The sequence below is a fragment of the Vicugna pacos genome, chromosome 7, assembly GCF_048564905.1.
Source record: "Vicugna pacos chromosome 7, VicPac4, whole genome shotgun sequence".
Taxonomy (NCBI): domain Eukaryota; kingdom Metazoa; phylum Chordata; class Mammalia; order Artiodactyla; family Camelidae; genus Vicugna; species Vicugna pacos.
The window spans coordinates 7,440,120-7,466,622 of record NC_132993.1 but is presented as its reverse complement, the minus strand read 5'-3'; the positions used below and the strand labels follow the sequence as shown (position 1 = coordinate 7,466,622).

The window sequence follows — 26,503 nt, the reverse complement described above, 5'->3', positions numbered from 1 at the left end:
ATCACAGATTAAGCTCAGATGCAGCAGTGGCTGCTATCAACAAGGCTGCTTTTATCTGAGGTCCAATTTCTGTAGCAATTAAGTTTCTTGAAAAAATAAAATAAACTTTTTACATTAATCTGATGGAATAATAGACTTGTTTTTTGCTGTGAACAATTAAGCTGATGATGTTTCATTTATAAATTAACTTTGTGATGAGGAAGTTTTCATAAGAATTTTTGGGAAGTCTTTCGGGTCTACCATTTAGAAAAACTGAAGATATCTTATAAGTGACTTCCTCTGAATGTGTTATTATTTAGGATTGAACATTTATTTCTGTTCTTGGGGTTCATGCCCCCAAACTGCATTTCAAAGCAGGGTTTATCACATTGTAAAGGCAAAAACAAAAGCCAAAATCAAAATCATACACTTCTATGGCCAATTAACACTAAACCCAACTTTATACTGTAAAGGAAGCTGTTCTGGTGAAGGTACAGTCTTCCATGAATCAATTCTGTGGGAGAATCCAAAAGCGGCCTCCTGGAGAAGGAACCATACCAGCAGACCCTATGACCTGTCTGACAGCTAAGTGACTTTAATTTTAGAATAAGACTGAGTGTAATCATAGTATTTTCACAGTACAAAAATTTTATGTATTTTCTTAATTTGAAAATTATTTAGTATCAGTTACTTTAAAGCTGGGCTTTTATGTTTTCCTCCATTGAAATAAAATGTGCTCAGTAAGTTTTACTAAGTTAAAATTTGAAAATCCTGAAAAATATACCCAAGGAGTGAATATTTGTAATGATATTTAGTCGTATAATATTAATTAATAGTACCTGGGGATGATATCTTCTATGCCCCAACAGGTCGTAATTTTTTTCCTTAAAACAAAATTTCTGCTTAGTAATGTAAACCAGTCTCTAGTCTGTGCTGTTTCTGTAAAGGATGTGAAGGACCGAACAGACAGAGTAAGTAGTTTGGGCTTTGTGGGCCAGACAGCGTCTGTAGCAACCGTTTGATTCTGTAAAACTGACAATAACGTAAACAAATGAGTGTGGCTATATTCCAGTAAATTTTATGTGGACACTTAACATTTGAATTTTATATAATTTTCACATATAATCTAATATTGTTATTCTTTTTATTTCTTCTCATCCATTTAAAATGTGTGAACTATTTTTAGTTCTCGGGATCTGCAAAAACAGGTGGCAGCAGGCAGCATCTGGCCCGTGAGCTGGGGTTTGCAGACCTCTGATCGCAGGCCTGGAGCTGCCACCTGTGCGTCACTAATTTCCTCTTGCTCCATTTTTCGATACCTGTACATGCCAGGCTTCTTCGTTGTGAGGCTGACCTGTGTCTTCTAGTAACTTCCACCTGTGGAGTCTAGATCATGCCATCTGGAGCAGCCTAGAACAAAATCTTTCCCCTCTGCTTTGGCCTTTATAAGGTGAAGGAAAGCCACTCGGACGCAGACTACTGTGTCTCCTCGTGTTACTTAAACCCTTCCCAGTTTCTTATGTTCAAAGGCAGTTCTCTGTTGGCTCCTTTGTTTTCTAATTAGTCTTTGTAAAATGAACACACACTAAACAGCAGCTTTAAGCTATTTTCTGTCTAATGGAGAAACTTAATAGATTTTCTATTTCTGAAGATCTTTGTACTAGGCAAGAGTGAAATGTGATCATTAGGGAGTTGTTGATTTATGTTGTTGGTGTTTATTTGTTTAAGTATAACCTCCTTCATTATAAAGATATCTTAGTTGCCAATGATCAGATAATCCTGGTCTCGTTTCCCATGCCCATTAGTGGTCAATTAGCACAAATACCTGCTGGAAGGGAGGAAGACTTTTCCTTCCCTTCTAGGACCTTTGGCTGATCTAATAATTAAATTGACATAGGCTAGATTAACAGGAAGAGAACAAAGGTAATTTCATATGTGTGGGAGTGCACAGAAATATGAGATTTGAAATGACCAACGTAGGTAGATTTTGTACCTTTTAGATAAAGAAAAAATAATTTTATGAATAACTGACAAATCAAAGAAGTGTGGGCTTGGGGTAGTAAATTAGTGAAGGAACAGCAAGTTTGCTAATATGGCCTTCTTGGCCCTAACTGTCCTCTCTCTGGTGATGAGGAAGCCTTGAACCCTCCCAGTACGGGGAGAACACTTCACATGCGGGGTTTATTTCCTGCTTTCAGGAGGACAGAGGAGGGTCAGAGTATCCTTATTGTACTGGCTGTTTCTTAAGTAGCTTTTACTCACAATAATCAATATGCCAAAATGGCATATTTTGGGGTGGCATATTCTGCTCCCCTTCACCGCACATGCACATTTATTCTTCAGTCCTTAATTTCTAGAAATGATACTTGCCAGATGTGGTCATTGAGAGACAGTAACAGTACAAAAAATAACAGAGAGACATTAGATAAAAGTCATAAATCCTTTTTATTATCTGAGAGTGGAATCTAGTAAAGCGAACCAGAAAATAAGTTACTGAATTAAAATAGGTAACCATCACCTCCCAGGCAACTTTATTCACTCTTCATTTTCTCAAGCACCCTGATGACACATTAATATTATTTCCCTACTTGATTGGGTTATGTTATGCCTTATTTGGTCCAGTAGAGGATAGAGCTGCTTATAATGATAAAGAAACATGAAAAGAAACATTCATTGTAACAAGCACTGAATTTTTCTAGATGAAAATATATTTATTTTTACTTAAAAAGTTCTGGCTGTTGATATTAAAAATTAAACTACACCATTTTAAGAAAAGAACCTGTCTTTTGTCTTGTGTCTGACAGGTTCTGGGTTGAATGATGGCCAGTGGCATGAGGTCCGCTTCCTGGCAAAGGAAAATTTTGCTATTCTCACTGTCGATGGAGACGAGGCGTCAGCAGTTCGGACTAACAGTCCTCTTCAAGTGAAGACCAGCGAGAAGTACTTTTTTGGAGGTAAGACTTCCATTTTTATTGGTTAACTAATACGTTGCTAAAAATGGAGTTTCAATAAAGGTTGAATCAATGAAGTGTTTATGTTGATTCAAAGGACTCAGTAGATCTCAGGAAAAAGCAAAGTGCAACCCCACTGAACTAAAAGGAGAGGCAGATTTATGTGGCTTCATGATACAGTATTAATATGATGTCACGTAGTCTTCTAGTCCAATTCAAATATTCTAGGTATAACGCATGAGATTCTGAATCCATCTATTCTCATAATATTATTCTGAAGAGTCAGGTCCTTGGATTATATATTAGTTACTTATTTCTGTGTAACTAATTACCTGAAACCTTAGTGATGTAAAACAACAAACATTTATTATCTTACAGTTTCTCTAGATCAGAAATTCAGAAATAACTTAGCCGGGTAATTCTGCCGCGGGGCCTCTCATGAGGTTGTACACAAGCTGTTGTCTGTGGCTGCATTATTTGAACCCTTAACTGGGCTAGAAGTTCTGCTTCCAGGAAGGTGCACTCACTTGGTTGGCAGTTGGTGCTGGCTGTTCTCCAGGAGGCTGTGATCCTTCAGGTCCTTTCTTCTTGAAGTGATCTCTTCTGTAGATAATGGGGTGCAGTGGGGGGAAGAGAGAGGGGGCGAGAGAGAGAGGAGAAAAGTGGAAAATAGGGAGGGGAAGGAGAGGGGAGGGAAAAGCCAGTAAACAAGAGAGAACGTTTACAAGATAGAAGCCAAAGGTGGTTTATTTGTTTGTTTTCAATCATCCAGTCTTGGCAATCACATCCCGTCACTTCTGTAATACACGATTTGTTAGAAGCGAGTCACAAATCCAGCCCACACGTAAAGGAAGGGGATTACACAAGGAGCCAGGGGTCATTGGGGCCCTCTAAGAGGCTGCCTACACGGATTGCCTTATGTGAATCCATCTTATCTCAGGTATCTTGGTTCTTAAGTAATAAAGAGATTAATGGAAAGGAAGATTCTCTTAATGATAAATTCTGCTACTATATGTGAAAGAGTGTTGTAGCACAGACTTGGGACATTTTTAATTTGAGAAAGGCATCCTGCCAGAAAATGATTCTTTTCATTAATGAAATATAGGGATACCTTTTATTAAAACGCTGGGTGTGTCATTTAGGTCAATATATCTTTCATTAGATTATTGCCTTTCTCAGTCTAATCACACAATGTGAGATCTAAAAAAATACACTGTATCCTTAGAAAAGGCTTTGGCTTAAGCTTTAAAAAACATAATGTGTACATATATTTGCTTCTGAAAATATACCTACTAATATCCACATATCAATGTATTTGTTTATATAGATATATTTATATAATCACCATTTTTATATGTTTTTCTAAGTATTAGAATAAAGCCACTTGAGAGCAGTCATTTTATACATTTTGTTTCCTGCTGTTTCCCCCAAGGTCCTAGAAAAATTCCTGGAATATAGCAGATGACCAATAAGTATTTGTAAATGAATTAGTAAATTCTGAAAAATAAGCAAAGCAAGTATTTTATTCCCAGTTATCTAAAAGAAGAAATAGAAGTCCTAAGAGCTGTAGTGACTTGCCACTGAGTTTATGGCCAGCCCCTGAATTCAAGACCTTTGGTTCTTGTGCCAGCGTGTCTCTCCCCTCTGCGTCATGACAATAACGAGTGACAACTCAGAGACAGAAGTCCTGAGCGAGACCTTTTGCTGCTTTTATCTTCCACGGTGTTCACTGGGAGTTAAAGCTACATGCATTTTAAAAGTCGCTCGATAGATATTTGATGAGTATATGAAAGTCAGACAAGATGTCTGATGAGTGAATAAACTGGACTTATTGATGTGAGAAAAAGCAACCCAGGGGCCAGACTGGTTTTCCTCCAAAAACATATTTAACGTGATGAGCTTTTGGCTAACAGTTTCCATTGCTGTCATGAAATGGATCACAGTAGTCCACTGGAAAGCTATTGATAATCCCTACTCATCCAAATGATGGTGGTATATCTTTGGCCATGCGTGAGCTTGCTGGATGCCTAAGGCAAGTTTTGATCTGTTTCCATGTAGATGGCTAGGCAAAAAGCTATAACCACAACTTTATGGCATAGAGTTTATAGGATATGAGGGCTTTATAGTGAGCAATTTACTGTTGCTTTGCAGATTCTGGTTTTCAAACCCAGCAGTCAGGATCATATTTTCTCCCCATGGGTCTTGGATCTGCCATTGGGAAATGCCGTCGGCAAATGATCATGATGCTTCTTTGGTTTTATCTTCATTGTCCGAATCCTCGGAGAGTGGGAGAATCACCTGGGGAACTCATTAGGATTCAGATTCTCAGGCCCCACTCCTAGAGCTTCACATGCAGGATGCTGAGAAACTGAAGAATTCTAAGCTTCACGTGATGCTGACACAAGTGATCTGAGTAACAGAATTATAATCTAAATTAGCCAATTTGCATGCACATGCATTAGATTCTTTCAGAGACAACATCAGCCACTAGAAAGTGAGATAAGTGAGAATTAGCTTCTGTCATCCAGCTTTGCCACCATACAGCAGTGCAGGGAAGCCCCAGGCCAAGGCCTGGCGCACATGCATACATTTATTAAATGAACTTTTATTAGCAAGCTGGAACAGCTCTGTTAATACAAACTCCTCTGCAAGCTCAGTGAAGTCCTGCCTCTCTGACTTGCTATGCCTCGAATAAAATGTTCTCTTTAAGCAGCTGTAGCAGTATTTTAGAAGCAGGATTCAGCTACGGCCAGAACCAGAGCCAGGCAACGGAAAGCCTCCTGAGCTAATAGCTGGCCCCGGGTCACTGATCCAGACTCTACGGCCACCTCCAAGGCTTCAGGTCGCAGACCTCAGTGGAGTCTTAGACCATTTCACACAGCCTACGGGTGTCTCTAAAAGATGTTTTGCATACATAGCCTTAATATCTTTTTTTTAATTGACGTATACTCAGTTTACAATGTGTCAGTTTCTGGTGTACAGCATAATGTTTCAGTCCTACATACACATACATATATTCGTTTTCATATTTTTCATCTTTTTCATTAAAGATTACTGCAAGATGTTGAATATCTACGGTGTAACAGTAGAAACTTGCTGTTAATCTATTTTATACCTACTAGTAAATATTTCTCCAACTCCCGATTTATCCCTTCCCACCCTGTTTCCCCATGGTAACCGTAAGATTGTTTACTATGTCTGTGCGTCTGTTTCTGTTTTGTAGTAGATCATTAGTGTCTTTTTTTAGATTCCACATATGAGTGTTATCATATGATATTTTTCTTTCTCTTTCTGGCTTACTTCACTTAGAATGATGATATCCAGATCCATCCATCTTGCTGCAAATGGCATTATTTTATTTTTTTTAATGGCTGACTGGTATTCCATTGTGTAAATATACCACAGCTTCTTTATCCAGTCATCTGTTGATGGACATTTAGGTTGTTTACATGTCTTGGCTATTGTCAGCAGTGCTGCTGTGAACATTGGGGTGCATGTAGCTTTTCAAATTAGAGTTCCCTCTGGATATATGCCTAGGAGTGGGGCTGCAGGAACATATGGTAAGTCTATTTTTAGTTTTTTGAGGAATCTCCACACTGTTTTCCATACCAGCTGCACCAAACTGCATTCCCACCAACAGTGTAGGAGGGCTCCCTTTTCTCCACACCCTCTCCAACAGTTATCATTTGTGGACTTTTGAATGATGGCCATTCTGACTGATGTGAGGTGATACCTCATTGTAGTTTTGATTTGCATTTCTCTGATATTTAGTAATACTGAGTATTTTTTCATGTGCCCATTGGCCATTTGTATGTCTTCATTGGAGAATTGCTTGTTTAGGTCTTCTGCCCATTTTTGGATTGAGTTGGTTGTTTGTTTTTATTATGAAGTTGAATGAGCTGTTTTTATATTCTGGAAATTAAACCTTTAACATTCGCATCATTTGCAAATATTTTCTCCCGTTTTGTAGGTTATGGCTTTGTTTGGCTTATGGCTTCCTTTGCTGTACAAAAACTTGTAAGTTTAAATAGGTCCCATATGTTAATTTTTGCTTTTATTTCTATTGCCTGGGTAGACTGCCCTAGTAGAACGTTGTTACGGTTTATATCAGAGAATGTTTTGCCTATGTTTTCTTCTAGGAGGTTTATAGTGTCTTGGCCTTTATTTAAGTCTTTAAGCCATTTTGAGTTTATTTTTGTGTAAGGTGTGAGGGAGTGTTCTAACTTCATTGATTTGCATGTGGCTGTCCAGTATTCCCAACATGACTTGCTGAAGAGACTGTCTTTTCTTTGTTGTATATTCTTGCCTCCTTTGTTGGAGATTAACTGTAATTCTCTAGGTTTATGTCTGGGCACTCTGTTCTGTTCCATTGATCTATATGTCTGTATATATAGAAAGCCTTAATATATTTTTGCTACATAGCCTTAATGTCTTTAACTTCACCACTGAGATCTCTTTCCTAACATTTATCTTCCAATTATGCTATTTAACAAAACACTATTTTTACCAAAGAAAACCCAACTTGGCATTCAGAAAGTTGATCAGAGGACTAGAGGGCAGAATCCCGCAGTAGTTGTGTCTGGAGTGGATGGAGTGTTTCTGCAGAATTCTGAAAGAATGCTCACATGGCTTCCTGATTAGAATGCTAGCTGCCTCTGAATTGTAACTTAAAACACACGCACATGCAACTTTGTTCTGTCGGTGCTGAAAATTTAAAGTAAGTTGCAGATATTATAATGATGACATCTTAAGATATATCAGTATAGTGGAAAGGAGAATTGACTTTGTTCTAAAATAAGTGCTTTGAATCATACACACCTGATTTGGGATCACTTAGTTGATAGGTCATTTTAATAATTCATCTTTTTAAAATCTATTAAAAGGCAAGAGGATATGTTCTGCGAACATTGCACAGCATAACCTGTTAAACCCAGGATCTGACCCCAGGGAATGATAAATGCTGACTGCCTTTCCAATTCACCTGGAGTTGTTTTGTTTTTTTCTTTTAAACTCACTCTAGGACAGCCCCTCCCAAGGAAGACTGCAGATTTCAGACCACGTGCTCCTCTAAATCCTCTCACCAACTGCTCCACTACTCAGAGTATTTCTTCCTCCTCAGTCAGTAAAAGCAAATTGTTTTCCCGCTAGGTAAAAGCCTTCAGTAGAGGCGTCCTGGCTTAAACACGTCCACACTTTGCTTCTTTTGGCCACGCAGCTTCTTTTGCCGCCGCAGGTGCGGTGTCCCCCAGCAGTGTGGTGTTCTCGCCCCACGCCTGCTCCCTGCTCCCCGGGACACCTCTTAGTTCCCCTCTGAAACACCTGTGAGGAGACGTTTAAGCTCTAAGAATTATTTTGTCTTGTTCTTTCTTGAGAATAAACAGGAGAAGAAAGATTATTTGTTGGAATGTTCCCTCAAGAAAAGTTATTTTAGCTGCTTTAACTTTTTTCTGTCTTTCCCAACTTGAATTCCTTTCTATAACTTTTCATTCATTTTAACAATCAAAAGAATAATGAACAAGATAATTAAATTTATTTTCTGACTGCTTACCTGGTAATTGGTTTTCTAATATAGGCCGGGGCCCATGGTCATGAGAGAGTAGAAAGATTTTTAAATTTCTAAATTTGTTTAGGTTTGATATTTTGGTTATCCCCATTATTTTCATTTAAAAGGAGAAGGAGCTATGGGCTGAAGAGGAGAGGTAAGAAAATATTTTTGGAAGGGGAGTTCTAAGGAACACAGTGTGGGTGGCGACTCTCAGGAAGGTGCTGGACCACATGGAGGTGGCAGGAGAGAAGGGCTTCGTCGGGAGCTGGCCTCAGTCTGATGGAATGGGATTGACAAAGGGGCATGACCCTCCCCAGTTACAAATCTAGGCTCACTAGCACGTAGCCTTTTGCTCCTCGTTGAAATAGAGTGTGGATTTTAAATAGCTAATTAGATAGGTCTGCAAATGGATATTTCTGTGAAATAGTTCTCACTGAAGCCATGGGGGCTTCTTACCAGTGCCTGTGCTCCTTAGCTGTATGTTACGGGAAGACACCCCCACCCCCACCTAAACGCTGCCTTAGTGACCTGAACACCCCGCAGCCTAGGCGCAAAAGGCCTGCCAGGTAGTGTCTCAGAAAGTCCTGGGCTGACCGGCCATCCCCAGAATCCAGGCAGGAGCTTGCAGCTCCCTGCGCAGGGTCCAGCCTTCCCTCCTCTGAAGGGCCAGCTGGCCTGTGGTTGCACCTCTTGTAAATCTGCTGCTTGGAGGTTTGTTTTCTAGCTCTTTGTTGCTGCTTTTCACAAGTGCTGTCATATGTCAGATGATGTCCTTTCCGTGGTCTTAAACTTCTTTGTATTAGGTTCCCAGGGCTGCTATAACGACCTACCACAAACTGAGTGTCTTGAAACAACAGAAATTTACTCTCCCACAGCTCTGGAGGCTGGAAGTCTGAAAGCAAAGCTCAGCGGGGCCCTGCTCTCTCCAAAGCCTCCAAGGAAGGGTCCTCTGACCTTCTTGGTCAATCTTGGTTTCCCTTGGCTTGTGGATGCATTGCTCTGATTTCTGCCTCCATCTTCAGAACGACTTCTCTGGGTCCAAATTTCCCTCTCCTTTTGAGGATACCAGTTACCAGATTTGGGATCCATTAAGTGATCATATTGTCACCTCATTAACTTGATTACATCTGCAAGGATCGTATTTCCAAATAAGACCACAGTTACAGATTCTAGGTGTTAGGACTTCATGATAATGTATGAGTGATTTGCTTCATAGCTCTCTTTAAAGTTACCATAGTTCTTAAGGGAGCTTCATATTTCTTCAGTGGATTTTTATTATCCATTTTTAAAGATGAATTTTATAGGAGTAAAAAGTCAAACAAATTTTGGGCAATATGGATAACTGAAGGTTAGAGACATTCAGACAATCAAACAGCAACAACAAAAGTTAAACTACTATACATACTGGATAAAAACACCACTGCTGGCCAAGTTTCTGAACATGACTTTCTGACCTCTGGATAGGAATGGTGTAGAATTTTCAGGAGCTCAATACAAAATATTTCTGAGAAAAATTTTGTGACCACACTTGATTATGGAGAATGAGAACTCATCTCTGATAAATGTTAGAAAGCTTTATGTAAACAAAACAAAAAATTGGAAATGGTAAGAAAAGGAATCATTGTTTTGAAAATGCACCCCATGTGTAAGGAACTAACAATGGGAGTGAGAAGAAAAGAGCATACAGCTTAGACTTTGTATCAGTCAAGATTATCTGGAGAAACAGAGCCAACAGGATATATATGTGTATAGAGAGAGGGAGAGAGAGAGAGCAATTTATTATAGGAATAAGCTGGCTGGCTATCTATCTATCTATCTATCTATAGAGAGAGATTTATTATACAAATAGGCTCACATGGTTAGGAGCCTAGAAGTCCCACAGTCTGCCATCTGCAAGCTAGAGAACCAGGAAGACAGTGGTGCAGCTCAGTTACAGTCCAAAGGCCTGAGACCCTGGGGAGCCAGTGGTAGTCTCAAAGGTAGCTGGTATAAGTCCCAAAGTCCAAAGGCAGAAAATCCAGGAACTCTGATGTTCGAGGGCAGGAGAAGATACACATCCTAGGCCAAAAAGAGGAAGATAGGATTTGCCCTTCCTCTGTCCTTTTGTTCTGTTGGGCCCTCAACAGATTGGGTGATGCCCGCCCATTTAGATGAGAACCGTCTTCTTTACTTAGTCTACTGATTCCATTGCTAATCTCTTTTGGAGGCACCCTCATAGACACACCCAGAAATAATGTTTTACCAGTTATCTGGGCGTAGTTGATACATAAAATTAACCATCACAGACGTAGGGTCAGCAAACTCTAGGACCATACTTAACAAGGAGAGAGAGTCTAACTGCATTGCTTAGCTGACCTGGAAGTTTTCTGAAACAGGAATTTGGATCTTGACCTTGATCTGTAGTATGTCGGGAACTATCACTATCAAATAAATGAAAACAGTAGACTTTAGCTGTAGATCATAATAATGCTAGAAATAAAACAATCACACACATACAAAAGAGTGCCATTAAAAGAAGATAAAATTCTGGGGTTGCTCTCATCCCTCATTAGTTTAAGTGGTCTTTCCAAAATCACATGTGTTTAAGAACAAATTGACATCCTAATGTCGTGCTGTACTGGTCTTGGAATTTTGTATAATGTGCATCTTCTGAACAGTAGAACATAGACTTAGAGCCATAAAGATATAATAAAGAGCTCCCAGCAAGTCGTTCATACTAAAACAACCAAAATAGTTCAGGAGAACATCCCATGGCTGTGTGTCCAGCCCCTTACTGGCAGTAAGATCATTCCTACATTTAAATATAAATGCTGGGTAACTGTGCTGTTTTGGACATTGTTTTGTTACAAGAAATACCTTCAAAGAAAACCAAATATATTACTTTGGGAAATGAAACCCTTAAACTCTGTTATTAAATCAGTGTTCAACTTTCTCTTAACTAGTTGAAATAATAGCAGATCTTTTTATCTTTTTCTGGGCCCAATTCTCCAAATCCTTGGTTATCTTTAGGGCTTTCTTTTCAAACATGCATTTACCTCTTCTGCTGTAGAACTGGGATCTGCGTGCATTCATTTATATCCGAGGAGACCGGAGCCCTCGTGTAACTCAAGTGTTGTGCTGGGTGCCGGTGACACAACCGTGACCAAAGAGAAGGTGGAATCTTCTCCCTCATGGAATTTCGTTGTTGCTCTCATACTTCCAGTTTCTCACCTTTATAAAGCTATTATTTTACATTGTTTGTGTGATTATCCAATTAACATATACTTACTCCAAGCTCCATGTGGGGAAACCCCGGTTTCTCTCATAAGCTCTTTCAGCTGGTTGGATGCGGGCTGCATTTCTAAGGATCGTGTCTTTCACTTAGAGTCTGTTGAATGTGGACGTTAACCTTGTCTGCAGGACGTCTGCACAGAGAACCTCGATGAGTGTGTGCCTGGATAACCATTAGGGCCTATCCAAGTTGACACACAGAACTCACCATCACAAGATACTTTTACATATCCTGGATTTGAGACATCAAATAAAAATATAATCAGATGTCTGGTGTAGCGTACAGATGAAAGAACACCAGATGCTGCTTGTCTGGTTTTCTGATTATAATTTACAAGTTTTTTACGTACATAAATGCATATTTTTCTATTTTGGTTAATTTTATACTTTCTAATGCTACCTTTCTTATTACCTCTGTCTCTTTTCAGTACTTTTACTAAGATAAAATTAACATATGCTAAAATCCGCCTATTTCGAGTGTACAGTTCAGTGAGTTTCAGTGAATTTGTGCAATAGTGTAGCCATCACCACAGTCCACCTTTTAGATCATTTCTCCAACCCCCAAAATTTCCCTTCTGCCTCTTTGCAGTCAGTTCTTACTCCTGCCTTGTCCCAGGCAACCACTGATCTGGTTTCTTTTGGCCCTATAATGTTTCTTTTCTATACCCCTCCTTTTTGTTGATTTTTGCTTTGTTTTTTGATTCCCCTGGTTTGCTCTTCCATGGAGTCCTCCTTAGAGACTGAGCAAGTCTCACCTTCTCCAGGAGGACAGCCAGGCCCCCTCCTAGCCTCAGTGTCCCTGGTCCCGATTGTGCCCTTCCACTTCCTTCCCTCCCCTGCCATAGCACTTACTCACTTTTGGACATTCTACATCCTTTATTATTTACTATATTGATTGTTTATTGTCAGAATCTCCACTTGCATGTAAACACTAAAAAGACAAAAGAATACTGATTGTTTTTGTTTTCTGCATGTAAACACTAATAAGACAAAAGGATATTGATTCTGTTTTTGTTTTCTGCTGCATCTCAAGTGCTTGGGGAAAATGCCTGATGCATAATAGTTCTCACTGTCTATTTAATCATCGAATAAATTAATAGGCAGTCCCTTATGAGTACATTGAATGATCACCTGCAAACAGGCCTAGGGGACTTCTTACCCCTACATAGATTGTCAGCTTCTGCCACACACCATTCCTCCCATAAAATTTTAGGTAAGGGATATGGATTGTGCTGGCAGAGAACAGCCACTGGTATATCTCGAAGATAAAATATTTTGTATTAGATCAGACACAATTCTTTTTAAATCTAAGTTTACATACTACTTGTATGACTAATGAGTGAGTAGTAGAGCCAGGATTTAAGTCATTTTATTTACTAAACATTTACTAAAATCCAGCATTGTTACTCATGCTAGAGCAGTGAACGAGTCAGAAGAAAAATACCCCTTCTCATTCCAGTCAAGATAACAAAGAAATTGGTGAAATGAGTATATTTTGGAGAAAATCAATCAGAGAAGAGGATAAGAAGGTCTTGGGGGAGGGGGTGTTGAAGATTACCATTTAAAATAATCTGGCAGAGGAAGCCTCAGTTGAGAAGATGGCACTTGAGCCAAGAGCTCAAGGGGGTGAGGAACACACCACGAGGAGATGGGAGAAGAGCATCTCCGAGTGTAAACAGTAGACAGGTGGTGGGTGCCTGGAGTCCTTCAGGGAGGGAGGACGCCCAGCTCCAGGAATGTGAGCCTTCAGGGGCTGGATTGTGAAGGGTCTTCCACTATAAGTGATGTGGGGACATCCTTTGAAGATGGGACCAGGTGAATGGCATAATCTAACTGACTTTTTAAAATGATCTCTCAGGCTGCTGTTTTGAGAAAAGACCGTAGTCAAATGAGGGAGCAATACAGTGGGAACAGTGGAGACTACTGCAGTAATCCAGGTGAAGGAACGCAGGCCAGTGGGGCAGTGGATCACGGCCAAGTCTGAATACATGTTTGGAAGTCAAGCCTCCATGGCTTGCTGGCAGGTGGAATATGGACCACAATATGCAAAAAGGAGTCAAGGATTGCAGCAGTCAGCCCCACAAAACCTTGAGCTTGTCCTTTCCTCTACTCCACCCTCTCCCCTTCCACACTTTGGGGTCCACCTGACAGTATTTCCCTAAAAATTGTTTCCAACCTGTGCATCATAAATGGCTGAAGGTATTGTTGTCCATGCAGTAACCTGTCATTTCTCTTCCAGAATCAACAGGACCATGAATCAGTCCCTCCCAGACGCACACACACTCCTTTACAGTTTTCTGCACCCTCTCTCTCCTGGGTGGGCTCTGACTTGTTCTCAAATCTCTCAGTCTTACCCAGATGCTCTTTTTGATGCATCACACGTTGGGTATAACAAGGATCAAGAATCTACTGATTTAAAACCAGCTCTGATTAACTAAAATTCCAGTCAGTCTCTGATTTGGGGACCACAGTGCCACTTAGAAATAGACAGTTGGAGAACACCGACTCAAAGCTAAGCAACTGCTATAAAATAAATGGCCTTTAAAAATACTAGTTTACATATAAATGCCTAGTGGATATACTTCCAGCTTGAAAGTATGGCCTCGTCATAATCTTTTCCTGTTGGTCTTTGTTCCATCCATGGTTCAACTATACTGAGGTTAGAGGAGGTTAGGAGATAAATCATTTATTGTCTTTTTAAAAATAAAATGAAAGTTAGTCATTATCTACATTTACATGGTGTTGAACATCATTTATTAATATTGAAATACTTGGGTGCCCCATTGTACTTTTGTGTTAACATGCATCTTTAAAATACTAATTTTGCGTTAATGGCAAGAGTCAAGGTTTTCTGACCAACTAACAGTTTATTGTAGAACAAGTGAGGAAATCACAACTTAGAACCTTAGCGATTCCTGTAAGTTAATGTTAACAGTTTATTTGATTTGGATTAGCTAACATTACATAATAACTGGAATTCATTTTTTCTTTTATTGCTTCTAAATCCATTCATTAATTTTTTTGATTATATATTTTTCCTTTGTACTTTTAAGTATTTCACCCTGATTCATTGTTATATGTGACTGTCTTTCCTTTACTCAGTTTTAAGGGGTTGGTCCTTAACTGTAGTGACTTAACCTAAACACTTTGACAGTTATTAATTTCTTATAAAGAATTTGGTTGTTCAGAAACAACCACTTGCCATAAAAATATTTAGATCCATATTTGCTATTCTATGTGAATTATATCCCCACTTTTAAAAAATACATTTTTAAGCCATCTCTTTCCATTATGAGAACATTAACAAGAAGAGATACATTTCTTTTTCAATCCAATTCCCAAGGAACTTTTGGTCGTTTTAGTTTGTTTTCCAATTACATGCATTAAAGAAAAGGGCACATGCATTAAAGAAGAGAAAGGGACTTTGCACAGTGAAATTGAATATATTAACCTCATCAGAAACTGTTTCTCTGTTGGAGATGGGAAAGTGTTCATTACATAGCCCCCATTTCCAAAGACCTTTTTATACCTCCTAGAAGTAAAATTTGATTAGAGCTATGATTTGGACTAATTACCATTAAGATTATTGTGAAATTCTACATGTCTTTGCCTTTTTCTGTCTCTTATGGCTGACTTGCTTTGGGAATATTCAGATTTAAGAGAGAATTGTAAGTAGATTTTCAGAGAAAAAGTCATGAAATTATAAAAACTCTGACTTACAGGAATTGTCTTAACTCTGTGGCTATTGATCACTGTTATTTTATGCTGTCTTTTCTCCTTATATTAATTTTGCTACTTTAAAATCACTATACTAAAAAGCATAATGTTCTGACTGTGGGAATAATATAGATACCTCTATAAATATATAAATGGAATATGGTTTTTATATATATCCTTTAGAAAATATTTTTCATGTCCAAAATGCTCTTAAGTTGAAAAAAAATTGGCCAGATTTTAAAACTGTGATGACTTTGTATATGTGGTGCAAATGTGTGATATGCGTGTCACGTTATTATTTGGAGAATATATACATTTCTACAGATTACCCTATTCAACTGGTTTTACAGTGCTTTTCCAAAAAGAAAAAAAAAAGGGAATTAGACATTTGAAAGATTCATTGGGCAAAATGTCTCTGAAAGGTAAAGGGGTAAAGGAGGAGGGGGAGGTCTGACACCTGAGGAAGGAGTGAGGGAAGGAAGGAGGATTGTGTAGGAAGAGCCCCAGACTATAGGACAATATGGAGACAGTGTCACCACAGTCCTCATAAAAAGAGCCTACTAGGGTTCCGCATTGTACAGAAGTGGCCTGACTCTGGTCCTCTTGCCAGTAATTACCTGGGACAGTGTAGAGGGGGGCATGGCCTCTGCAGGAGGGCATCTGTGAACCCTACTTAGACCAGCCATTTCGCCTCCTCAGACAGGAAGAGAGAGATGACCAGCACCCCTCCTTAGCCAAAGTTATTGGGTGATAGTACAAATAAGTGAAAACATATAATTTTAGAAAGTTCTTGTGTAGAACTTTGTAGACCAGAGAGAATTTTTGTCTTGTTTGGTAATGTAGTTGGTTTTTTTCTGTTTATATTCTGAATTTTCTATGACTGAACAAACAGAAGAAATGATTTTAGGGTACTTGTTCTTTTTAACTGTTGAAAATTCAAATAATAATATTCCTGTATGTGAAGAACAAAACCAAAATAGAATGCAGTGCCTGTAATTGTGCTAGCCTCTTATTGTTTATTTTGTTTTGTTTTTCATTTAGGCAGTGAATTATTTGTATGTAAACTTTTCCCTTTGAACTAGAAAGTAAGTTCTTTCTGCTCATGTGGCATTTCTTTTTCCTCCTTTTCTTTTTTTCCATTGTTGAGGATCATAGACTTAAAAATAAACTAATATTTCCAGTCTGGCTCATCCAGTAAGTAATTAAATAGAGCCTTTGCTAAATTCTCACTTTTTTCAAATGTCTTTTTCTTTTGGATTCCCACTTGCCTATCTCAGCAGCTAGTCTATCCCTCAAATAATTCAGAATTATATCTACTCTTGAAAGGAAGTTTATAGTAATAGGAAATTTGTAAGGCTCTGTGGCCTTCAAAACCCTAAAAACTGATGAATCTCCAAGGGTGAAATTTCAAGCCTTTTCTGGTAATGGGAGTAGGGATGAGGACGTGTGAATTTAAGCCAAAGACCTTCCTGGTAACATTCAATTCAGCCAACTTCAGATTCTGGCCCTAAAATTGTATCATTTTCAATACCTTTCCCATTAACACATCCTTAAACCTGTCTCATGTCTAGGTCCTCCCGATTTCCCTTCCCTGCATTTAAACATCATTAGTGCCAAAGATGCTGTGGCACCTTTGTTCTAGTGAACCTAATCTGTAATGACCAGAAAATTCACTAGCTTCTATAGTACAGAGGCCGGAGGTTAGGAGAAAACCTCCCCTGCTTTCACAGACCCTTATTGGATCAAACAGTGAGCAAATATGAAATTTGAATGAAGACACACTCTGCCAGTGGTGGACTGTGATATTACTACCGAGAAAATCTAGACACCTCAGAAAATCATCAATAACACACAATGCTTTAATACCTTCAGAATTTCTTCCTGTTATGTATGAGTTATTGAACAAATCAAGTGATGTGACTCCAGAATTCAATATGTATACATGGTTTTAGGTTTAATATTTCAAGGAAAAGAGTATTTGAAAGGCAGAAAACACATGTATGTAAAGGGAGGGGAGAATGGCTCTTGGAAAATTTGTAGTTAATGTTATATGTGGAGAAAATATTTGGGAAAGATCAAAAAGCAGAGAAGTTTAAGGTCTTCAGGGCGGAAATCCAAGTGGTCAGACTGAGTGAGGCAAGAAGGCAGTCGCTGCCATGTGGAAGCTTAGAAGAAATGGGAATAATTCTACTGCTCACCAGGCTAGTGCAAAAGTACACTGCTGATTCAAATACTGGCAGGTAGAGACTCTGTGTATTTGTTACAGTAATACATGTTTCAGAACAAGCTCTTTCACCTTAACATGCCTAAGAATCTTCTAGGATGCTTAAAAAAAAAGTTTATGTATTGGGCTACAGCCTTGATTCAGTAGGTCTGAGAGAGGACCCAGAAATCTGCATTTTAACCAAGCACCAGATGACTTCTTTTTCTTTTTTTCCTTAACTGCTTTATTGAGATATAATTCATGTACTATAAACATTGCCATTTAAATGTATACATTCAGCACTTTTTAGTATATTCATAAAGTTGTGTAAGCATCAACACAATCTAATGTTTGCTCGTTTTAGTGACCCCAAGTAGAAACTCCAAATTCATTTGGTACCATTCTTCATTCTTCTACAGTGTCCCCCAGCCTTAGGTATCCACTAACCTGCTTTCTGTCCATAGATGTGCCAGTTCTGGATGTTTTATATAAATGGAATCAGGTAACAGGTTATCTTTTGTAACTGGCTTCTTTGATTTAGTATAATGTTTTCAATGTTTATTTAATTATAGCATGTATCAAGTACTCTATTTCTGTTTATATGCAAATAGTATTCCATTGTATGGAGGTACTAAATTTTATTTCTCCTTTCACCAGTTGATGGACCTTTGGGGTTGTTTTCGAAAACTCTGACTATTTTGAAAACTCTTTGACTATGCTGCTGTGAACATTTGTGTACAAGATTTTGCATACACAAGACTTTCTCTTGAGCATATACCTAGGCATATGACATTACTGGGTTATAAAGTAACTCTGTGTTTAATATTTTGAGGAATGGCTGGACTCTTTCCTGGGTCATCTCAATGACTGTAGTTCTCTCTCCACATTTTGAGAAACACTAATATAGGCAATGATCTCAGGAGAATGCAAGAGGAAAAGAGATATTTGTTGGATTCTGACAATGAAAATCCTGGATTCCATGAAATGGAGACAAAAATTAGAAGAGAGAATATTAAGACAGCATTAGAAATAATAAAGCACTGTGTAATGATGTGAAGCTAATGCCATCAAGTGGAAAATTAGAAATACAAAAGAAAAAATTAGGGAAGAATGATCAATGAAAATCAAAGATGATTTTTATCTAGAGGGGAACAATCTCTAAAAGTTAAAGAAAAATGTTCTTATGGTGATATGAAGAGAGGAGAAGGAAGACAGTAGATCTTAGTAAATTTTTATTTATAAAAACAAAGCAAAGCTTCAAAACATGATTTAATTTCAAAAGGGAAAACTTCCATAGTTTCATGGTAGATATGAGACCTGAATTAATTTACCTAAAAACAAAATAAGAAACATGAAAGTAAGGCAATGGGAGAGAGATAATAATACAGTTTGTCAAGATTATTTTTAAAAGTACAGATGAACAAAATAAAACTCTTTTAATATAACACTTGTATTTAAATGTATTTTATTATTAAACTTGCTGATCATTTTTTTCATTTAACAAAAGTTGCTTTTTACCAATTGGTGGACAGATTTTGCTTTCTGAAATAGGACATCCATGAACAAGATATTTCAGATAGATTTAATAAAAGAAAGCTTTAATCTATCAAGAATTTCAGAATTTTTAGTCAATCTTACTTCTGTATTTAAAAATTTAAGTATATATACATTGTAATTGTGGAGAAGTTACTCTCTGGGGATACATAAAGCTATCTAATGGTAACCATCAAGTAAATGTGTTTTTTCCTTTGCATAGTCACATAAGTACTATTAACTGTAGATTTTCTGTATTGGAAAATATACAGCAATAAAACTATTAACTTTAGATAGAAAAAAAGAAATTCAAATGTGTTATGATACATTTGTTCATGTAGCTTTTGATAGAAACTCAATAATGGTTTAAACACGACAGAAGGGTGTCAGGAAACATGTATTCTTCTACGTTAGGCACCACCAAACCTTTTATTACTAAACCAAACTTGAGTCGGCTTGCCTGCACGCAGTAAAGCCAATCTTCTGACACTAGGTTGTGGTGAAGGAAAGTGCAACGTTTACTATAGGCACCAAGCAAGGAGTCTGGGTAGTTAAAGCTCAAAAGACCCAAACTCCCCAGTGGGTTTCAGGCAAGGGGTTTTAAAGGCAAGGTGATCAGTTTGTGAACAATTTTCTGATTGGTTGATGGTGAGGGGACAGGGCAATGTCACGGGTTAACATCATCAGTCTTCAGTCTCGGTTAACTTCTTCCATCTGGTGAGGGTGCTAGTATCTGCCAGGAATGTGCATCAGACATTGTTATCTGTGTCCTTCAGGGAGGAACTAAAGACTCTGTGACAGCTACATGGCCCATTCATCATTTAAATTGTTGCCAGTTCTCCTGGCCTAACTGCTATTTTTTGTTGTTGTTACTGTACATTCACATTCTTTCAGTCCTTCATTCTTGAGCTAGCCTTTTGTGAGTCAGAGGAAGCCTGGGAGACTAAAGCTTTTCTACAAACAAGAGGCAGGAAGAAAACATGGGGAGGGCTGTCCCTGGAAGGCCCCACAGAGTCCTGCTTGATTACACTTTTTTGTAAAGGATTAGACAGTTAATGTTTTAGGTTCTGTGGGCCAAGGGTTCTCTATCCCAACTGTTCAACTCTGCTATTGTGGCATGGAAACAGCAGTAGACAATATGTAAACAAATGAGTGTGGTTGTATTCCAACATAATTTTATTTACCAAAGAAAATGGTAGGCTGGATTTATCCTGCAAGCTGCAGTTTGACATCCCTTCGTCTATCCTGTTTCTCGGCATATTTAATATTCTGCTTCCATCTCATGTTTCAGACAATCTTCTTAGGCTGTAGTCATTCCAGTAGGAGAAAGAAAGAAAGGAAAAAGAGGAGTGGCTCTTCTCTCTTTAAAAACACTCCCTGCAAGATGCTCAGGACACTTCTACATGTATCTGTCAGGAGAACTTGGTCACACAGCTTCACCTAGTTGCACCAAAGGCTGGGAGAATGCAGCTCTTCCAGATAGCCATCTACCCAGCTAAAAGAAAGGGATTTGATTACTCAAAAGACCTTAAAAGTAGATGAGGGGGTGGGGACTGGCAGTGTGTGACAAATCGAATTATCTGTTTTCACCCTTCTTCCCATATGTAGAGCATTTTTATGTTTCTTCAGAGAGACAAACTCCAAATCTTGTTAGTTACTGTATCCAGCTCAGATCCACATCTCTGAATGATGTGTAGCTCCCTACATCAAGACTTTATTCCTTGCAGTCTGGTGATGTAGGAAATAAGATCTGATAACTGCAATACATACTCCTATTCTGAAAATAAAAGCATGAGAACCACCACCACTGGCCCATAGCAATTTCTAAAACTTGTTAGGTAGGAATAGCAGAGACTTCTTTTCCAGCACCCACTGTGACCCAGTGTTTCCCTGTCTGAGAGGTCCCTTCTCATCCACTGTCCTACATAGGCATATATGAAAAGTGGGTTCAGGTTGTGCCCTTCTGGTGTGGTATGTGCTTTCCTAGCTGACTCCTGCTGATGGAGATGAGGGTTCCTCGGACTGGTGTAGTCACTGAATGGGCACAGATTTTGCAGACCATGCTTGTAGTTTCCTTGGCAGTATCATTCCCTTGAAAACACTGCAGCCTTCTGATCAATTTTCTTGAAAGACAGTTCTGTGTGCAAGAAACTACATCTAAATATCTGCTCTTGACATAGTTTAAAGCTTGGCAAAATTCTGTTCTTTCATTTACTTACCTCTATGTTCTGCCAGTTCCTAGTAGAAGTGTGCCACTCTGATCTCTCTTCAACAGAACCTGCAGATCCATCCTTTTCTTCTCCTTCCTTTCAACATAAAGACCCCTTTCAACCTTGAGGCCTTAAGAAAGAATAACCCTTGATGACAATATCCCAGATCTGATCTTTGCTATAGGACTATTTCCCACTTTCTAGTAGAAAACTGTTTTTTTCTTGTTGTAATTTTTCCTTTCATTTATTTATTTTATTTATTATCCATGGTAACAGAGTCCATGACAGACTTCTGCTGATGATTAAATATCTGCATCAAATATAGACTAAATCCTAATATAACAAGTCCTAATTAGTAAGAAGCTTACTTCTTGCAGCTTTTTTCCCCCAGCCTCACTCTTACCTGAAGGTGATAAAGCACATCTTGGGCCGCAGCTTATTGTCTTCTAAGGCTACCTCTTGGGAATTGCTGCACTTTAATTTAGGAAACAGTTTTTGTATGTATGGGGTGGGGCTGTTTTTGGTTTGTTTCTGTTTTTTCTGTTGTTGTTGTTTACTATTTGAAGCTCATAAATTGGGAATTCTTCATCAGTTTAGATTGCCAGCAGAAGCAGAGGGCACCTTCAAAATGGCTTTACTTTTATCCCAGCCTGCAGGCTGGCTAGTCCCAGATTGAGTTCATCTCTCTCTGGAAGACCGCTGAAAACAGCAAGAAGGAGCATTTAAATATTTCCTAACATTTCTCCTAATGTTAAAAATCCCAGTTGGCACCTGGTTTGCCTTCCAAGGAACAGCAGTTGACAATATGACCAAATATTTTGCTACAAATAACAATGGCTCCAGCTTTCCAAGCCTGCCATGTTGCAGGTTTTAAGGCCTGAGCCTGCAGCAGGCAATTCCATGAACTTAGGTTCTGTCATGCAAAACACCCTATTGTTAAACGTAGTACCAAATAAGGCACCTGTTTAGATTATGTTCTGCTCTGCAAAGAACAGACACTGCAATGAACAAGATAGAGTTTTATTTCTTTCTTCCATAAAAGAAGGTAGAAAATAAACTCTTAAGGCTGTCACAGTGCTCCATGGAGTGAGAAAGCCAGGATTCTTCCATCATCAGCTTTACCATCCTCAACATTAGTATTTGCCTGGTGGTCCCAGCTGCCAGTTTAAGCTCTAGATATTATATCCAAACTCCAAGCAGAAGCAAAGAGAGGAGAATGGGAGGGGCTGGCTGCTTCCTTAAAGGCCACTCCCTCGAGTCTCATGTTAGTGATGAAACATCGCACTGGCTGGAACTTACATGGTCAAACAAGGGAGATTGTGTCACCAAGTGCCCGGTTAAATGTCTATAGGCAAGGGGGTAGGGAATAAATATTGGAGGATAATTAGTAGTCTCTGTAACACTCCTTTAATATTAAACAGTTGATACTATCTTTGAATTTATTATAGTCTGTGCACCCAGTTTTACTTAATAAAGTGGCATCCAATATTATTATTCTCTCCTTGGGCAGATTTTGAAAATCTGTATATGGTTGTTTAATCTAAAGATATTGAGTTTGGGAAATATATTTAAGTGGATTCATTTCTTTTCCAAGTTTTCAATTATCCATCATCCTAGCCTGAAGGTTTTTCTAGCAAATCATTTAGAGAAGGAAAATTAAATAGTTTTTTTTTAGCAATGGAATATTCTCTAATCAGGTATTTCTGTCTCTGCCATCTCCAACCATATTTCTGTTCCCCATAAAAAAAAAGCCTAATTCAATAAATTTCTTGGTCTTAAATTAAGAGAGGAGAGTTATTTGATCATTGCTCGAAACACCAGAAGTTATTGAAATTAATGCTAGTTGTTACCTAAGACTTTTTAATTTAGCTCAGAAAGTAAATAATTGTATATTTCTTAGTTTGCATATGGTACAAGTACAAGGTAAAAAAAAATGTGACAATGAGTGTGTATATGTCCATGAATGACTGAAAAATTGTGCTGAACAATGGAATTTGACACAACATTGTAAAGTGATTATAAATCAATAAAAAATGTTAAAAAAAAAAAGCAGAAATGTGACCCTGATGGTTTAGTCTGGAGAAATGGAAATTAAGAGGCCAGAAAAACTATCCTTGGATCTAGGAAACTGCTTATAGTTTAGAAAGTGAGGTGTATCAGCTAGATGACATGACTTTAAGCTCCAGGAGAGCAGGGAATACGCCTGGTTTTGTTCATCCCAGTATACCAAGATACATATCACTGTGTCTGATGTACAGAAGGTGCTCATTAAACATGTGTTCAATGAATTAATAAGGGTAATTAGCCAAATCATTAAAAATTACTCTATTAGAAACTTTTATATTATTTTATGCTAGAAGGCAATAGTGTGTGTTTTTAAACTTGTTTTGCACTTTTGCTATTAAAAGAGTATACGATACACCATGCCATAACATGTTTTTCTCTCTTACTGTGCATTGAGGTGTAATCGCTAGGAAGGCGTGATCTCTCCCTAGACATCAATGTCAAAGGTTACAGATGCACTCTAGAAACCTCAGTGTTTCCTTGATAAACATCTCTAGTTTTTCCTTATAAGAATTTTGCTAAAACTTATTTTTATGTTTGAAGACTGTCTTCTCCCTTGGAAAGGTACGTTTTCTAATGTACATTTTGTTTTTCAAAGAAAAATATCTTTTAGACTACCTCTTAAATGTTAAATAACAAACTTTTTTTTTAATACACTACTAATTTCTTGTCAATGAAAACCTTGTCGGCTAAACCAAAACACATTCCAGCATTGCCCTGGTTTGAAATAACACAAATATCAATGTAGAGAAAAATGCATCATTAAAACTCTACCTGGTTGTAGATAACGTCATGAAAGGGAAGGCAGCCTCCAAATTTTAAAAACACCAACATCTCAAAATGGTTTTGGAGAAATGAAAGTAGAGAACTTAAACGTACTTAAATATAACTCCTCTGCAGTAGTGTGAAATATTTATTTAATATTTGTGAATGTCATTTATGTCCCACATCAGACTGTTGGATTTAACCTTAGGTGCTAAATCCACACGTGGCTCTCTCTCGTGCTACCCCCACTTATTCTCTGGTGAGACTGAAGTAATAAAAGGTCTCCTGGGAGGAGAGTCCTAGAATGAGGGAAGACATACAGATGCTTTACTTTACTTGTAAAGAACTAACAAGAACACATAGCCCCTGTTTGATGTTACTGTCTAAACACTGATTTGGTTTTTTTTCCCCCAACCAATCAGGTAACAGCTAAGATTCACAGCTAAGATTCCCTATATTATACTGGGAAAAAAATTATGCCAGTCACAACTTCCAGCTCTATGAGCTGTTGAAGTCATAGAATGTATGATTTATTTTGATAAAATATATGTAACATAAAATTTACCATTTGAATCATTTTTCAGTGTATAATTCAGTGGCATTAAGTACATCCAACTTTTGTTGTGCAACCGTCACCACCATCCACCTTCAGAACTTTTCCATCTTCCCCAAACTGAAACTCTGTACCTATTAAACAGCAGCTTCCCATTCCATCCCCCACCAGCCTCTGGTAACCACTATTCTGCTTTCTGTCTCTGTGAATTTGAACGTTCGAGGCACCTCATACTAGTTGAAACATACGATTTTTGTCCTTTTGTGTCTAGCTTATTTCACTAAGCATAATGTCTTCAAGTTTTATCCATGTTGTAGTATCAGAATTTCCTTGCTTTTTACGGCTGAGTCATATTCCAGTGTGTGTGTGTTACATATTGTCTATTTTGCTTATCCATCCATTGTTGGACTTTTGATGATTATGAGTAATGCATGTTCAAATGGTGTACAAATATCTGTTTGAATCTGTGCTTTCACTTCTTCAGGGCATTAACCCAGAAGAAGAATTGCTAGATGATTTGGTAATTCTGTTTTAATTTTTTGAGGAACTTCCGTACTGTTTTTCACTATGGACGCACCATTTTACATACCCACCCTCAGTGCACCAGGGCTCCATTTTCTTTCTATCTTTCTCTCTCTTTCTTTCTTACAGCCATCCAGATGAGTGTGAAGTGGTTGATTTTGTTTTGCGGAGAGGTGAAATGTGTTGAGGTAAATGTCTCTGTCCTGTCACCTCTTATACTTGGCTTTTACACTTGACCTCTTTCCGGTTCTGCGTTGATATCACTAGGCTGTAAATTATTTGAGGGCAGGGAGAATGTCGGTCTTGGTTACCACTTTCGTTCAGCTTCTAATATAACAGGTGCTTGGTACATGATGCATGAATGAAATAAGGTAAGGAAAGATGAATGGATGGACAAGCAGTTGAAGCATGCTAGTGTCTCAGTAGAAGTACTTGCTGATTCTCCTTTTGTTGATCAGACAAGCTACAGAAACCTCTAGAAACCCTAAAATCCCAAATTGGACTTGAAGAGTCTTGTCAAGTTTTTTTTTTCTATTAAAAATATACACATTCACAACAGTAATAGTCACTGGCTTTTTACTGTGTTCTAGAAACTGTTCTGAGCATTTTACTTAATTTATCTCATTAAAGCTCCTGATAGCCCTATCAGGTGGCTACTAGTATTATTATTATGCCCATTTAACAAAGGTAGACATTAAGCCTCAGGTTATATGATTTGCCCAAGTACCTCAGCTCTTAAGAGTCAGAGTCAGGATTTAAATCACGGTTTGTCTGACTCTAGACATTAACCTCCCAATCAGCATAATATGTTGTTCACTAGAAGGCCTGAATTTAGTTGGCATTTTCCTAATTGCTTTCCAGGTTAAATTGTAATCACTGATTTAAATGCTCCACAAAACATTCTTACATTAAAACTTAATCAAATTAGACAGATCAGATCAGAATGAAAGGCCTGAAAAGTCGTATTAGCTCTACTTTTGAAACCTCGGAAGACATAGAGAAGCTGTCCCTGCCTTTATTTTATCGCTGTCTGAAGTCTTCAATGATGAATGTGCATTGTATTTTTCTCTTACTGACTTTTTTCATGTTATTGACAGGAACCAGACATTTATATATAGATAAGTATTTAAAAATATCTGTTCTGTGATTGGTGAGGCTTTAGGAAAAACTCTCTTCCTTCAAAGGCCTTTC

At 38.1% G+C, this 26,503-nt stretch overlaps 1 protein-coding gene across 6 annotated transcripts in view; it reads left to right on the top strand.

Annotated features, from left to right (window-relative positions):
• CNTNAP2 (contactin associated protein 2) overlaps positions 1–26,503 on the top strand; it is a 1,225,886-nt gene that overhangs the window by 354,512 nt on the left and 844,871 nt on the right. For all 6 annotated transcript variants that reach the window (XR_012074163.1, XM_031674555.2, XM_072964285.1 and 3 more), the window contains one exon: positions 2,784–2,933. Coding sequence is in view for 5 of the 6 variants with exons in the window: in XM_031674555.2 (XP_031530415.2) it covers positions 2,784–2,933 (150 nt within the window). In the remaining variant the exon portion in view is untranslated. The remainder of the gene's footprint in view (positions 1–2,783; positions 2,934–26,503) is intronic.